The 15,942-nt window shown below is 42.6% G+C and overlaps 1 protein-coding gene across 2 annotated transcripts in view; it reads right to left on the minus strand.

Moving 5' to 3' along the window:
* The window catches only part of pot1 (protection of telomeres 1 homolog), a 57,077-nt gene extending 41,824 nt beyond the window's left edge, over positions 1-15,253 (minus strand). For both annotated transcript variants that reach the window (XM_069686409.1, XM_069686407.1), the window contains exons 1-4: positions 15,194-15,253; positions 4,718-4,851; positions 3,591-3,663; positions 1,790-1,890 (exon numbers count right to left, since the gene is read on the minus strand). In XM_069686409.1, coding sequence (XP_069542510.1) covers positions 1,790-1,890; positions 3,591-3,663; positions 4,718-4,837 — 294 coding nt within the window. In that variant the 5' untranslated portion in view covers positions 4,838-4,851; positions 15,194-15,253. The remainder of the gene's footprint in view (positions 1-1,789; positions 1,891-3,590; positions 3,664-4,717; positions 4,852-15,193) is intronic.
* Between the last annotated feature and the right edge of the window lie 689 nt (positions 15,254-15,942).

Below are 15,942 nucleotides of genomic sequence, written 5' to 3' on the forward strand. Positions count from 1 at the left end.
ACACTTCCTCAATCTAGGACGCCCGCCTCCGATGTCGTGTCTCGTTCAAAATCGTCATGTTTCGGGGCGCTGGTTTGGCTCGGTTGGTAAAGCAGGCACCCCATGTATAGAGGCTACAGTCCTCGTCGCACTGATCACAGGTTCGACTCCCGGTCTGCCGATCCATTTGGTGCATGTCATCCCCCACTCTCTGCTGCCCACATTTCCTGTATGTCTTCGGCTGTCCTATGAATAAAGGCAAAAAGCCCCAAAAAAAATCTTAAAAAAAAAAAAAAAATCGTCATGTTTGAAATGTAGACGGCAGACCATTGCCGCTCTGAGCCGTTGCCTGCAGCAAAAACGGTAGTATTTCACTCCAGCGTCTCTCGCTGGGCCTTTTAGAGGGAGGGGCGCAATGCATGCTGGGTGTTGTAGGAATGTAGAATGGGCGAAACCGCGAGCTGTTTGTATAACTTTCTCCACAGCTATGGCGCCAATTTCAAATATTATAGCTTGTACTGATTACGGAGAACACCAGCTTTGACTGACAGCAGCTTTTTGCAGGGACAAATTTCTCCTCTATCATGGAGCTCTGCACTGATTGACTCTCTTAAGCCTCAAGTGGTCTTTCGAGGAACTGCACCTTTTTGCATTGCTGCGTTTGCTTGTGGAGGCTTTATGCAAAGGAAACTGGAATCTAGTGTGAGCAGGGCAGACTTTGCAACTAAAGGTATAAACTGTAATAGAGGAGGGATATCGTCAACTCCAGTTCATTAACACCCATGTCTGTAGTTCTGTCCATATCGGCCTCAGATTGTTTCCATAATCTAATAAACACACCACATGTAAATTAATTAATGTCATCCTACAGATTAATGTCCGACTTATCAACACATCAAATAAACCACTCCACTCATAATCTTGTAAAATGACATGACGGACACGAGGTCCAATGACTCGAGCCTTGTTTATAATAAAAACAAACAACATAATGCAAACTCATCAGCATCACATGAATGTTCATCATATCAAAAGCTGACTACAAAATGATCAAAAATACTTTAAAACAGGAAACGAATTAGGAAACACAGGTTTGTCTCTCGTTTCAAAGAAAGACCTGGATTCCTCTGCTGATGAGATGTCTAAAAGCTGTAGAACCACAATAACACACACAAACAAACAAACACAAACAAAAACACAACAAGAAGAGAAAATAACTCAAACTGTAAATTAGATTCTGCAGCCAGACACCATCAGTCTGAATCATCACCCTCTCCATCCACACTTCATCACAACACTCTAAATATAGATGCATATGATTCAGGGATTTGTGTATTTTATGAGCACGAAGGAGGTGATAAAAGTAAAAGACAAACAGAGCAGACGCTGTGCAGGAGAGGGATGAAACTCCAAAGGGCTTACAGTCAAAACATCGCCTCTGTGATTTATTATTTATCCTGATACTGTGGATATTTGTTTCCTTATCATAATGAGGCAGGAAAGATGAAGACAATTACAGCAGCAGCTAAAATTGAAGAGGAGGATGATGAAAAGAGGGAAGAGGAGGAAGACAAATGAGAAGAACAGGAGGATCCATCAGCCGAACTGTCCAAAGGAAACGTATCATCATGTTTCGCTTATCGAACAGCTGCCTGAAAAGTTAATAGTAGTAACTGTTCTTAAAAAATATGAACATTTAAACTATTATGTGAATAAACCATATTTCTATCTGCTGTAAATAACACAGATATTAACACCACTGCTGCTGCAGAGTCTTATCATTGTATCTTTGATGACTAGTCGAACATACCCTTTGATTGACAGCTTCGTTGAAGTCCTTGGCCAGCGCTCCGAGCAAGACGACGTTAATGGACGAGACCTGAGGCGAGGTGTTCGGCCGGGAATCTTCTTCTGCAAAACAGCAGCAACATTTTTATTACACTGGAAAGAAGTAAGGATGCAGAGTCAAGCTTCACATCAGGATGATGAGGCGTTCAGGTGATCAGCTCCATCATGTCTGACAGATGCGTGTTTGTGATAAACATTAGGGCAGAAAATTCAGGAGAGACTGAATTTATAGCATAATTCTCGTGATCAGAAAGCATTTTAATTGACAATATAGTTCAGGAGAACATAATTGGCAAGAACGTTAGTAAGTAACTTATTGTTAAAGTTATTTTTTAAGCAGAAATGGAAAAATATCTTGATAGATTTGCTGATTTTCTTTGTCTTATGTGGTAAAAAAAACATTTTTTCACAATTTTCTGAAAATGTTTGGACTGAATAAATCGATTACTCAACAATAAAAACAAACTGCAGACCGATTGATCGTGAAAATAATCGTTAGGCTCGTAATTTGACACAAAAAGATTGATTAACTTTTGTTCTGAACGCAGCTCGACTTTGACTGTCGCATCATTTATGCTTTTTTTTTTTTAAATCATGCTTTGTCATGTTTGTCTGCAAGACGCCAAACAAACAACTCTTAAACGCTTGTTTTTTTGAATGGTGTTTGGTTGAACAATTTCTCATGCAACCACAGGACCAACCAGGACCTTTTCTTATTACCGCTCTCATGCAACCAGGACTTTTGGGACAAAGTGTCACATGAATTTCACACTCAAATTGACATTTAAGGAACTGGTTTGCACAGTTTACATCCTGTGTACAATGACGCAGCTTAAACCACTTAAACTTTATATCTGCGGCTAATTAAACAGGATAGTCATTCATCCAGCTGACATTTCCCTGGCTGATATATTCCATAGATGAATGCAGCGTCACTCTAATGTGTTGTGTTGGAAAGAAACCTGTTAGATTCACTGTGTGTGCAAAAAGCTGTCTCTACAGAGCCTTTAAAAACTACAACAACAGAAACAGGGGAGACATTAGTCAGACCCCACAATCCCACAATGCACCAGCAGGCTAAACGCTGACTCCAAACTGACAGATCAACAACACAGGACTCATCCTGCAGTGGGACACGCAGGCGAGGGGGTGTCTGAGAGCTTAAATGTATAAAAGGAAGTACGTATGTCCTCGCCACAATAAGAGCCTCGGCTCTCTGTGGCTTTTTAATCAGGCTGCTCGGAGATAAGAAGGCCACAGACAAGACAACAATGGCCTCCGTCTGCTTTTGCAACCCAGACCAGCTAAAGAGCTTACCACACACACACACACACACACAGCCCCGTCAGATCCACACACACACACACACACACACACACACACACACACACACACAGTATAACGGACCTTTTCAGCCTCTTTTGGCTCCTTGTTTTGGTTTCACAGCACATTAACTGTCCTGTGTCTACAGTATATTTCCATCAGCAAGTTTTAATTCCTGTCGAAGCTTTGGATTTTGAAGCTGTTGATCTGTTCATTAAATTAAGCTGCCTGTGGAAGAAGAATATTCCTACTTCATACTGGAGTAAATGTGAGCCTGTGACGGGCAGGTTGATGAATGGATTCCTTGTAGCAACAGTTTCTTTTAAAGTACAACAGCAATACACTCAGCAGCCTGCTCTACAAACTGATTTATAAAAGACAGAAACAGGCGGGTGCTTGGGCCACATTCAGGTGTTTTAAATGCACATGTTGAGCGTTACCTTGGATGACAGTCTTCAGGATGAAGTTGTCAGCTGCTAACGACACCAGCGGGCCTTTATGAACCACTTTCCCCTGGAAGAATGAAAATATAATCACTACACGTATAGACGAACTGAGAAGCATTTAGCTCTAACCGAAGCGCTGCGCAGTTTCACTGAGGGCCCGTCAGCGGATCAAAGCCAAATCAGGAAAGTGAGCAGCGTTGATGAGCGCCTCTGGGAAATGAGCTGCGAGAGAGAAGGTGGATTATTCTGCCGCTTTGGTTTTCATTAATTTTATACTAAAAAAAAAACAAGGATACGGCATCACCTTAAAAGACAAAATAAGGTGGAAGGGAACAGACGGTGGCAGGTAGAAGTACATGAGCTCCACAGGAAGGATGTGGTACCTGTGAAGGCTGTGAAACACCTTTGACTATTCGGTTTTCTTAGATCGTATGCAAATTCTTCTGAGCATTTTTTTAAGGATCCTATTTCCTTACCATTAACATCAATCCTTGTGTAAATGTAAGTAACAGCATAGCTTAAAGTTGTAATCTCAAAGATCTGTTTCATTCTCTTTGGCGCCACCTATGGTGATAAACGGTAACTGCAGGAGCACACGTCCCAGATATCCAGACAGTGCTGCATGTGTGACGTCCCCGGTCGGCTCCAGTTGTAACTCTTGATTTTCCTGGCTGACGGTCGCTTTCCTTTTCAGACTGTTTGCTTCATCTGAGCGTCGAGTTTGTTTCTTCTTCTTTGGGCGTCGCTTATATACATGAAAATCTTTAAACATTAACACTAAAGACTTTTTGAGGCAATTCGTCATCTAAATATAAATCTGTCAGGATTTAGGAGACACCCATCTTTCTACGTTTTTAAAAGACAAAAAATTACTATGTTGGCCCTAAACCTGGTGTTCGAGAGTCCCAGACAATCGATTGAATCACACTTATAAATCTTCTTTAAAGACTGCAAACAATGAAATTATACAAAATGTTGATTTGAATATAGAAGACGTTATTCTTATATTATAATATAGATACATTACTAAATTGTCAAATAAAAGGTACCAACTCTAATGGACACATTTTCCTCTCCGAGGCTCAGTACATTGAAAACCAAACATAACTGTGTTGACAAACCTTGACTGTCTTGTTGGAGCAGTCGGTGCTGCTGCTGATGAGAGAGATGGGAATACTGGTCAGGTGTGTCGGTACCTGGGCGCCTGGCCCCGCCCCATCTGACAGCACATGGACAGGCATGACGTCAAGGTGACCTGAGGGAAATGAATCCATGAGTGACAAAGAGTTAATTAGACTTATTCTTGGTATTTGAATAATGAGGTCACCAATGAAACATCTTAAAGTTTATCCTGTTTGGAAAGAAGTAAATGTCAGCGGTTCCAGGCTTTAATCTGTCATCTGTCGAAGAAGACAGCACGCACTGCTGCTGACAGACATTGATCCAAACTGGGATCTGTGGTTTTAAGGTCTCTGGTTTGTACAGTGTTACCGCCCTCCACCACAGACCACTCATTACCAGGATGAACCTCTGACAGGAAGCACCAGATCCATGTCGACAGCGCGGCGGGAGGGTTAAAGTCTGTGAGGCGCTTCACGGAGAAACCCAGAAAAGTGTTGGCCGTGTTCCCAGCAGGTAGCACGTTGCTTCCTGTCAGAGCTCGTTAGTTTGATTTCCTGCCGATTTGACTGGAGAGTCCCTCGGTGGAACCTCGTGGAGCGAGGACGGCGGAGCGGGAACAGGCTGCGAGGCAGACGAGCTGCTCACTCGGCCGTGCACTCAGCTGCTCAGTCAGGCAGAAAACCGAGACAGGAAAAAATAAAATCAAATAAACCTCTCTGATTGGGACCGGAGGGGAGGAGCCAGAGGCCTGATTAGAGCATGATGAGTGATTCATTCATGGGGTCAGAGCTGCTCTGTGAGGAAGGTAGCACAGACGATTCCTGGATCTAAATCTGCAGCTGCTGCTTCATGTCACTCTGTGAGTCTGACTGCCCCACAAACTGCAGGTTCATTAACCAGGACACTGGAGCTGCAGCCTGAAGAGATCCGAAACTGGATTAGAAAAATGAGAAACGACTGGTTGCTTTGTATCAGAAGTAGATCAAAAAATGTGTCAGGTGAGGCGCTGCTGTAGCTCCGTCTGCAGAGCAGGTGTATGCCATGTACAGAGGCAAACGATGCATCGACGGTGGCTTTGACCCCCACTTTCTCTTCCTCGTGTTTCCTGTTGATCTACAGCTGTCCAATAAATTTTTGGCACAGACCAAAAGTGCTGAACAGAAACACAAAGAAGGCACTCTCAAAAAGAAAGTGTAACAATGACAAAGGTAGCGAGAGCCTTGACAACAGTGTGCTAAACACGGTGACGTTCTTAATGATTTAGCCATTACAGTAGAAGCTTTTCATACAGCTTTATAATTGCATGGCTCGTTAGTGAGTGCACACAGGAGAAAACCAGCAAGTATCCGATTGGTCTTCGGGTCTCGCCAGATTTTTTCTTGCAAAATGTTGTCAGTTGAGATTGTTTCTTTTTACAACCTGTGAGCACTGCAACTGGCAATGCAAGCAAAGGCAGAAGCTTCGACCTTTTCACTTCACAATTAGAAACTACAACTTCTGCCACCGAGTTGAATGTCGTCACCAATGATGGTAAAAGGACTGTACTTAAATATCGCTTTTCTAGTCTGCGCCCACTCAAAGCTGCTTTTACGCTACATGTCGTTTACATACATTCACCCTTTCACACACACACACTCACACACTGATGTGCCAATGTCCAATCAGATCAATGCCCATTTGTACCCAATGGCTATAATGGCCACAAAAGCATAAGTAGGCCTCCGTTTGACAGGAGAGGTTGCACCACAATCACCGACATGTTAGACATAATACCAGAGACGACAACACAGACTTACAATCACACGCTCTGCAGAGAAACAAACAGACTTTCCACTAAGAATAAAACAAACAATAATAAACTAGAGGAGATATCTCTAACTAGAATAGTACATACCTGAGGCCACAGTGACTTTGACCTTTGACCACCAAATATCTATCTTGACTCAGAGAGGACGTTTGTGCCAAATCTAAAGCTATTCCCGCCACCTGTTTCAGAGGTATCTTTGTTCATAAGAATTAAGGGAAGGATGGATAACATGAACACATACTGCCCAAAGACAGTATAAAAAGATGGAGGACACGACAGCTCGCTAAAAGTCAAGCCAAAACATTTCTAACGCCTCCTGCTGACTGGCTGCAGTATAGCTCATAAAGCCCGCCTCCTCCATGTTAACAGATGGGACATACGTCAAACTATAAAATTAAAATACACGTCAAATAGATTTTTGTCAAACATGGTTTCTTAACATGGTTATTTGATGCTATAAAAAAGGGGTGTGGCCTCATGATTGACAGCTCTGTTGACAAATATGGCTCCTGTAGCCGGTCTGTTCCCGAGTAGCAGAGTAGAGGACGATCGGCAAAATAAACACGTTGGCGTAAGTGTGTGTTTTAGTTAACGGAAGTGGCAATTTCTATCTCTATCTCCAATCTCTACTGCACAACTCTGGCTCCAAATGACGTCACCATCGCAAGATGGCAGCACCTATCACGGGGCTGTTTTGGCATCAATTTCATTCAATATGAGCAGATGGAGACCTGTCGTCCATCTATATACAGTCATTGATACTGCCTCAAATTCAGCTTCATCCTTTTGTTTTAACTCAAATGAATTTAGAAGTTCGTTAACCTTTAAGAATCAGAAGAAAAATCTGAACTTTTTCCCAACTTTAGATTTACAGAGATAAACTGGTGTGATACCAGTGGCTCCATGGTCACACCACATCCTGCTTGTGACATGACAACAACCCCCCTGTGCGATAAAAACCTGACACCTGCACCTGCAGGACCGTATCTGTACACACATGGACCTGACCTGTAGTCTCCTGTCGCTGCTTTGTTTGTCACCTGCAGTAAATGAATGCTACAGACTGAGCTGAAAGTCACAGTCATCCCACAGAGCAGCAGCATATCAGAGACCACCAGTCGGCTGTAAACAGTCCGCCTGATCCCCGCCGAGGGACAGCAGCTGACCCCTGCAAAATGACATGCGGCCACTCGGAGCAGCCAGCGTTTTTTCTGCTCCTTAGAGCGTCACAGAAAACCCACCGCAGAGCAGCTCCGGGACCCTCATTAACTCAGAGGGTCACTCAAGTTCACCCCAACATATTCGTTCATGGGGAACGGAGCGGCTGAGAGGGACACTGCTTAACCACGGGCTCGGTGCAGCCATCAGGAGCACAAACCAGACAGGACTGCAGGGGAGGGGGACGCATTATGTTCCCACACACTGAAATATGACTGACCACTTCCCTTCAGCCAGACACAGTGTCCCTACCAGCTCGGTAAGTCTGGTCACTTCTACTGATGACTTGTAATCTTTGAGGAGTCATCTGCTAGCTTTCTAAAAATCATAGTGATTACACTTCTGAGAATCATCACGACAAACTTCAGCTCATGTTTTCTGCAGCAGAACAGCTTCTTGTGTCGGTCTGAAGCAGATATTCACGCTTATGGAAAGTTCAATGACTGTAGTGTTAGTGTTAGTTACGTCTCCTCTCGCCGTTCCTCCTCTGCTCTGCTACTCAGGAACAGAACGCTGCAGGAGCCCCATTTGTCAACAGAGCTGTCAATCATGAGGCCACACCCCCTTTTCATAGCATCAAATAACTAATTAAAAGTAAACTTGTCAGAAAAATGAACACTTGGACATAAATCAGCATGATAAGAACTAACTATAATGACAGAAACCATGTTTGAGAAAAATGTATTTGACGTGTATTTTGATTTTATAGTTTGACTCATGTCCCATCTGTTAACATGGAGGAGGCGGGCTTTATGACCTATACTGTAGCCAGTCAGCAGGGGGCGACAGAGAGGGTTTGGCTTCACTTTTAGGGTGCTGTTATGTTGGCCATCTTTTTATACAGACTGTGGAACACAATTTGTAAGAATTAGCTGCTAAAGAGTAAAATTTTAGAAGGAGGATGCAACCTGGTAACGTCATTAAAAAGCACCAGTAACTTCAAATGATGAAAACTCTGCAGAAAGGTGACGGGACTTTGGCGCTCTTATTTTTTGTATATGTGCTCTCTCCACATTGAGAGGCAGAGCGGAGTTACAGTCCAAACAATCATTCACACACACACACACACACACACACACACACACACACACACACACACACACACACACACACACACACACACACACACACACACACACACACACACACACACACACACACACACACACACACACACACACCACAGCTCATTTAATACTCTCTCCCAGCCTCCACTTAGAAGCAAACTACACTCTGCACTCACATATTTAATTGCTGCTTCACCATCTCCAATCTTCCGCAGCACACGCTCATTAATTATGGACAGAGGTGAACTCCAACACACACAGCTCAGTGTTGGAACTGAGGGTTCATTTTTATACAACACAAACCTCCAGCTGCCACAGGCGCACGCTCCAGCAGTCTCACCTATTGAATAAATAAAAAAATAAAGCGGCACAGCTCAGCAGGTGATTTCAGGGGTTTTTATCAGGTCAGGAGCAGCTTGCGAGCGCAGAGCGGGGGGAGTGTGCCCGGGGAGAGCGGCTCAACGGCGCTCAAAGAACACCATTTATTAAAACCATTTAAAATCAGACTTCAGTGCCGAGTCACCGGCTCTCTGTGGACGACAGACAGACAGACCTGGGACACAGACATTAGTGTTTAAAATTGTCTCACATCTCACATCTGCGTTAAACCTCCTCCCGGGGAATAAAAAATAAGTTTAAATCCTAATAGAAGCCACTTTGTTGCTGCTTTACCTGCAGCTCCTCCAACTACACAACCACCAACTACAAACACGGAGCCTCAGGTTTAAAGTACAATTAGAGAATTTTTAAACCTTGCAACATTTGGGCCCTAATGACTAATAGGTACAAAAAAAGTGTTGGAATTGCTCCAGCAGATTTCTTCAGCCGGCAGTAACTAACCTTGCAGAACATGCAAGTTGCTGGTCTACTCCTGTCTGGATTGGTTGGTTATTGAGTTGGTTTTAAACCATTTAAAGTCACCCAAGTCACACAGCAACAAACCGACCGGTTGAGGCATTGGTAGACCAGCAACTCCCATGCTGTGAGAGGGAAAATGACTGTTACTGAGAGTGACGTAACGGCTGTTTGTGGTTCATAGAAAGTATCTTACTTTACAAAAAAGCTCTGTTGGGATCCTTTCTGTCAGGCTGTCAGACACTTAGAGAAACAATCTGAGTCTGTCAGTCGGAAAAATAAACCTTACAGAGGACATTGTTGTCTGGGTGAATTTGCCCCGAAGGATTTGCATACATTGCAAATATCACAGCTCGTTTTGCGCCTGCTGGCTGAAGCAGTATACAGGAGCAATTGCAGAACGTTGTGTACCCAATATTATTTATTTACACCCCAAAGTATGTAAATCAATAGGACCTAGGTTTAAAAATACTAATACAACCTTATGAAGGTATAAATGTTGGCCATGTTGGTGGAGCTGTGAGGGTTCAGGTTACAGGCCAGTTAATCTGCTGGTCATGTAACTGGCTGATATTATCTGATTGAAGATATATTGAAACAGTCAGCAGGAAGAGATTACCTCTAACCCTGATAATGTTCGTGCCTTGTCCAATGAAACTTGACCAGAACAATCAGATAAAGGATTATATATATTTTCATGTTGTTTTATCCAATTCATCATCAAAAGAGGCTTTAAATATTCAGAGGAACCAGAGGAGGTAGAATGATACCCACAGTCTGTGCAGAGGATAGTATTTTATCTATGCATCCCCACAAATCATGTGTCTTATCTCCTCCTCTGCCGCGGGTTGCAAACACAGATCTAAAAGGTTTATTTCCATGCAGGCTGGAGGAGTTTCCTCTGCAGCAGGAATCAGAGAAATCCTCCCAGAGGGCGGAGAGAGACGAACCTTCTTTCACCAGCTGAGGCTGATAAGCTGACATTGGTTCAAAAATACAAACCCAAGCCACCACAGCACACAGAGGAACTGCAGTCTGCTGTTCACCTCAGCCACAGTATGAGAAACGTGGTATATGAACAGGTGACTTTTAAAACACATCAAAGATATGCCCTTAATGATGATGAACGTTTCTGCGCCTGTAGAAGCAGAGTTTCTCTGGGATAAGCTCCTCAAGATTGAAAGAGCTGCTGACTGCAGACTCCGCAGGGAGCAGCTTTTATTGGTTTAATGGAGATGGTTAGAGGGTTTAATGAGCTGCCATTGAGGTATCAGCTCCCTGCAACAAAGATCGCCCTTTTTGGCTGAGAACCACTTGAGGCGAAAGCTGTCATATAAGACTGGATCAGCAGGTCGTCTGTAATTACTGCGTCAGAGAAGATGACAACTTAATAATGTCATCTGATTGCACTCAGGTTTTAAGTCAAAAATCGTTCCTTACAGCAACGTAAGATATCAACTTAATAATGCTGTGGGATTAGAGACGTAAGAATGACAGCCCGTCGTGCTGAAAGGTGACAGACATCTAAACACTTCAAAATGAGTGCCTGAAGTCGACCTGAATCACCACAAAGATTAGTAAAGCCCTGTGATTGCCACAATGCTGAAAACATGAGTGTAACTGCTGAAAATAGAATATAGTAGAATTTGGCAAAATGTAGATGCAGTTCGTTCATTCCTCCGCCACAACAACACAAACGCACACTCATGTGAAAGAGGAGCACTGAGGCAACAGAAGTTCACACTTAACATTCACAGTGAAGGTAAAAGTTGCGCCGTGTAAAGCGTTGAGCTGAGACGAGCCTTTTCCACACGTGCACTCCTGACGATTTACAGAAAATGTCAAGACAGTCTGCCCCACACGTCGCTCACAACGGGAGATTTTCCCTGTCGGATGGGCGGGGTCTCATGAGGCAGGACATGATGTAAAAGTATGCATTGGTTTCTTGCAACTGGCAAACAATGTCAGCTTGGCCCTCACCGCTAGAAGCTCACGACTCTTTTCATCTCTCCAGTCTGCAGACGTCTTTGCTGTCGTCTTGTAAACGATCCTTCTTCTTCAACCTCTGACGTTTTTAATCATCCTGTTCTGTGTCGCTCTTCTGGTTTCACACCAGTCGCCCACTCACTCGCGGTGAATTATTACGTGCTGCGGTCACACATCCGCTCACCCCGACTTCTTGCAGACATTTTACTCAGAAGCTGGCAGGAAAAAGTCTGCGTTCACACCTGCAGCCCAGCCGGACAATGTCAGGACATTTTCAGGAAAGCAGGCATGGGTTTCAGCTTGTACAGTCACCAGTAGCTGGTTAAAAAACAAAGGTAACTTTATTTAACAGCTGGTAGCAACGTTAGCTGGGTGAAATCAGCTGGTCCAAATGAGCAATTCAACTAACAGCATTTAAAGCAAAGCAACTTCCAAATGACTTCTATAAATCAGGAAAAGGATGGATTTTTTAGTTCTATAACTATTAATTCTTTGATAAAAACTTATTGCAGAGACCATGGATCCACCATGAGTAAGCACTTGGAAACAGGCTCATTGGTAAACAGCCATCTGCCTCGACGGCTGGGCAGAGAAAGTGGAACAGAGGGAGAGGCAAACTCCTCTACCATCCTATACATGAGTCCCAAGTTTTATCTTTAAGATGCACATTTATCTGAATTTCCCAGAGATGAGGGGCATTAACATTTTCAGCCGTAGTCTTTAAGCAGATTTAAGCTTCACAATGTTCAAGTTAAAGGCTGCTCTGCTTGGAACCCTGAAGCTGTGCCACATTATAAAAAGGAAAAATCAAGCAAAAAACAAAGAATTTGGTAAAAGATTAGACGGAAAAAGATTCATAGGGTGCTTAATAAACTGGGGAGGTAAGAGATATAACCTCGACCTTTTTGGAATAAACTGGTGAGGATTTAGGGTAATGGGCAGTTTAAATTGGCTTAAATTGGCCAGAGGAGTCGGTTAGATATCACACCCACATCTAACAAACTAATGTTCTGCTTCAGAGAGTGCATAGAAACTGGTGTCCTGTCTCATTGTAAGCTGCCATGTTTTGTTTTACTATGCCTATGTGGAAGAAATCAAGAGAGACAGCAGAAGATGTAAATTAATCTTTCCTGCCAAAACTCAGCCAATCAACAAAGTGAAAACCCAAACACGTGGGAGAGAGAGCGGCGGCGTGTCGAGACGCTGCGTTTGCTCCCTGACAAACAGTCCTCTCTGTTCGCTCAGCCGACGCCGGAGAGTTTGCCAAGACACAAACCTTATTTACTCCATATTTGCATAATCTTTTTCTCTTTTTGTGGGGATGAGAGAAAGTAAGGCTCGACTGAAGCTGGACCAAAAGAAAGAGAGAAAGAAAGAAAGTCCCAGAATAGATCAGGAGAGAGGATCGGCCCTGTGTGAGTGTGTCCACACTGGAGCGAGCTGTGGAATCCCAGCTGACCAACACGGTGCTGTCATGCTGCTCGTCATCTTTAACCTCACAGGGCTGACACTCCTACAGCGGCACCACAGTCACTTCCTGCTCTGGTCACCTGTTACGTGACCGGAAACACCTCCACATTTAGTATATTACTATTTTGGCTGCTGAAAGGTCGGATGATATGAGGAAAACATGGAACTACAATTTTCTCTGGCAGATAATGGCAGTGTGATTCGTTTGTATTTTCTATATATTAGTACGACTACTTTAGTCAACTAACATTACTAATTTACAACATTTACAACAGAAATTTGGCACTTGCTGCAGATAGAGTAGATTAGTTGTGGTTTAAACTTTTCAACCCAATTCAGAAGAAAACTTGCACACAGGCTGCTGGTGTTTGTTGGTGATGGTGTGTCACGCTTGTGTCATATTGACAAGCGGTGTGTCACATGCTTCAGCACGAAAAAATATGACATGTCATCAGTGGACCACTGACAGTTGTCACTTCTCACCAGCAGGTACCATGTGAAATTGGAAGCTAATGCCATAACATTGTAGTGGAGAAACATTCAGCTGCCATTCATTATAATGACCACAGTGTTATATTTTTTATATAAGCCATCATAATACTGTGGGAAGTTGTATGTGCTCGCTACTGTTACATAAAATACCAGCATTTTTAAGCAATAAACAACAGCACCATACCACTTACAATCAGATAAATGATACTAAATCAAGAATGTACATCATCAAGATGTAGGGCTGAGTCATCATATTCATTTGTATTTATATAACACTGAATCATAACAAGTTATCTCATGACCTGTTTGTTACATTATTTTCAGAGACCCAACATTAATCTACCACTGGCAACCATGGCAAGGAAATAAACTTCCTTTCAACATGCAGAAACCTCATTTTGGATCAGACTCATGGGTGAACAGCCTGCTAACCCCCAACTACTGTACAACTACTAAGTAAATCATTTTGGAGATGTGGGGCTGTGATATCTGGTCAAACTGTGCAATTAATATACAGAGGAAGTTTGAAATGATTAAATTGGTGCTTGATACTTGCAGATAATTCCTGGTCGACATCATGAATGAGATGACTTCGGGTGGACAATGTAAATATTTTTGCAATGTGAAACTTGTACTATCCAGTAGTTGGCGGTAATGCAGCGATTATGGATGTCAACCGCCATAAAACGCAACAGAAGAAGATGTTCAGCCGTTTTACCTGTTTCTATTAATTTCTTACAACTAACATTAACAATGACCCCATACCAATATGGCAATACACGCAGTTTTTTTAGCCATCCAAAATTCGGCAACAGCGAGTTAACTGTCAGCTAGCTAGTTAGCCTGCTAGCCATCTTGAATAAACACTACGAAGAAGGGTTTGCAGCTTAGCTTCCCGTTTAGCATAAATATTATCGTCTTGTGGTTATTCCAGGAACACACTCCAAACTAATTTGACATCGCTTAAGTAAGTAAATACACAAAGCAAACTACAAGTGAGATGGCAAAATAATCTCTATCTGTCGTATACCGTATGACGTTAGTCCAAACTCAAGTAACGTTAAACTCCACTCCAAAACCATCCAGTTTGAAGTTGTATTATTTCTCTGCGACTTTGCAAAAAAAAAACAGAAATAATTACCGCGTGTTTTCGAATAAATAGACTGTATTGGTAAATTCGGCACACTTATTAAAGATAGTTAAAGGTTTTTTTAATAACATTTCAACTCATACCTTGAATCACAAGCCGTGTAAATTACCTAGTTTTGGGGCTAATTTGAACATCACTGAGTAGAAGGAGTACGCCGAATTTTAAAGGGTAATGCAAATATGTTTAAATTGACTAATATAGTACTGTACGTAGCATATGGTAGTGACAATAGGAAATGAAACCAAAAAGTCTGGGGGTTTTTTTTGGGGTCTGACAACACACTTTCTCCTTTTAAGGCAACGCACTAAGCAGGCTTCTACAAATTAACGAACAACAAACAAAGAATAAACTAAACATCGTGATAAAATGCTACTCTTAAGCATACATTATGTCAACGTAAACACGTAATTACATGGTTTTGAGAACTTACGGTTGCTCGAGCTGCTGGTTTGTTTTCCCTCGCTGTGTTTCGAATTCACAAGCTGCTGTAGCGCGCATGCGTGCAGGGAACCCAGGGGCAGTACCTATTTGAGTACCTATTTATTTATATCAAGCAGAACTATACTTTAATGAAATAGAAACAGATTATTAAATTAAAAAAATGAAATGTAGCCAGAAAAAGAGAAGAAAAATAAATATGATTAAATATTACTTCTATTTAATAAGGCCTACTATAACAAAACCACCATCTCCTATAGCCAACATTTGTTATATTGTTATTCAACAACTTGATCAATAAAAACCTAAAGTTCGTCGCACTACCTCAATTTCCAGCTTTCATACACTAGTATTTACTCCTTTCAGTGCATATACTTTAATCAATACTCCAAACCAGCCCCTCCCAAATGTCACATTATGACTTTGATCATTTAATGAAATTAGAATATTTTTCTATCACTGCACTTCATGCAGGCTTCAGGCCACAGGTTCACTGTGCTCTGTGTGACACTTAGCATTTTGTTTTGGCCTTCTGACAGGAGCTGGAGTCTGTCAGGGAGAGGAGGTGTGATACTGACAACAGGAAGTAGACCTGCCAGAGTCCCACGCTGACTCCAGTCTCTGGAAGTGACAGTCCTCCCTCTGTGATTGGTGTGTTTCGGAGGCATTTCTGCAGAAATCAGTCCTGTCAGGAGTCAAAATAAGGTGAGCTGCTGAAGTGCAGATGCTTCTGGCATCAGA

This window comes from Semicossyphus pulcher, unplaced genomic scaffold (genome assembly GCF_022749685.1).
Source record: "Semicossyphus pulcher isolate SPU_LCO1_2020_fin unplaced genomic scaffold, fSemPul1.0.p SCAF_8, whole genome shotgun sequence".
Lineage (NCBI taxonomy): Eukaryota > Metazoa > Chordata > Actinopteri > Labriformes > Labridae > Semicossyphus > Semicossyphus pulcher.